This window comes from Bison bison, unplaced genomic scaffold (genome assembly GCF_000754665.1).
Source record: "Bison bison bison isolate TAMUID 2011002044 unplaced genomic scaffold, Bison_UMD1.0 scf7180017845595, whole genome shotgun sequence".
NCBI classification, from domain to species: Eukaryota; Metazoa; Chordata; class Mammalia; order Artiodactyla; family Bovidae; genus Bison; species Bison bison.
The window spans coordinates 71,984-73,188 of NW_011476168.1; the positions used below are offsets into that span (position 1 = coordinate 71,984).

Here is a 1,205-nt window from a genome sequence, read left to right on the forward strand (position 1 = left end):
CCAAGCCGTTGGCCTGTGAGGCGCTCCTGTCATCTCTTCAGCCAGAGCGGGCATCAGGAAGCCGATGGTCGGCAGCTCCGTGTGACCCCTGCTTCCCCTGCCCTCCTGGGCCTCACCCTCGCCAGTCAGAGACGAGGAGCCCTGGGCCGGCTTTTCCTGAATCACCGTTTCTTGCTGTCTGATGGAACAGAGTAATGGCTCGGGCACGATGAACACAAAGTATTATTAGGTTCTAGTGAGAGTGATGTCGCCAGGGGAGGTTGTAAGCCCGAAGCACGCTTCCTCTTTGTATCCGCATATCTGAGCAATGTTACGGGTGAGGGATCCCAGTGCCAGGCCCAGCACCCGCCTCGTGAGTCAGTGTCATCGGAGAAGCGCAGGGCTCCCCTCGATGTTTCAGGGTCTGACCCATGTGGGTGGTTCTGAGCACCTGCAGACGGGTGGACGGGGCCACCTGTCTGTCTCCGGTCATCTCGTGGGCGGCAGGGGGCCCCTTCCAGCTCCCCATGCGTCTTGGTTTGGGAGTTCCCTCTTGAAGCCGACTGCACCCAAGCTTTGCGTGGGAGTGGGGTTCCCGTTGTGGAGCGGTGTGCCTCCAGCCAGGCCCTCGTTTCTGGGGGCTGCACCCTCTCGGGGACCTGGGCTGATCTCCATTCTCGCGGGGCTTCTGGTGCTTGAGCCCCTGTGTGTGTCCGGATGGCTGGCTTCTGTGGCGTTGGTGCACTGGGGCCTCATTGAGCGTCTAGGGAGCTCTGGTCCGCAGAGGGCATGTGCCCGCTGGAAAGGAAGACCCTGTGGGGGTTGAGTGACCGGCCTGCCCCCTGTCCTGTGAGGTGGGCGGGAGCTCCTCACCTGCCGTCCGCAGGAAGGAGACTGTCTGCTCCCCAGCGGGGCTGCGGACAGCCTTAGGGCGGACAGCCTTAGGTCGTGTAGCAGAGCCTTCCTGTTCTTAAATAATTTAAAAATGAATGGGGGTGGGGTGGGTAATGAGACGTGGGCTGTGAAGGTGCCAACGAGGAGGAATACAGACGCTCTGGCCCGGGGCGAGCAGCTTCTGTTTATGAGCCCAGACCTGTGGTGTGGGCACTCAGGTGGTGCTCAGAAGGCCATTGGCTGGGGACTCGAAAACCGCTTGGGGCCTTGGGCAGCACAGAGGGTCGAGGTCTGAGTTCTCCTTGGCTTTTGGGTGGTATGGCAGTGGCGGG

General features: G+C 61.4%; 1 protein-coding gene across 1 annotated transcript in view; it reads right to left on the reverse strand.

The window, feature by feature from the left end:
• Positions 1-1,205, reverse strand: part of LOC104985686 — a 47,409-nt gene that overhangs the window by 43,865 nt on the left and 2,339 nt on the right. The window contains exons 4-5 of the mRNA XM_010835966.1: positions 1,031-1,072; positions 853-904 (exon numbers count right to left, since the gene is read on the reverse strand). Coding sequence (XP_010834268.1) covers positions 853-904; positions 1,031-1,072 — 94 coding nt within the window. The remainder of the gene's footprint in view (positions 1-852; positions 905-1,030; positions 1,073-1,205) is intronic.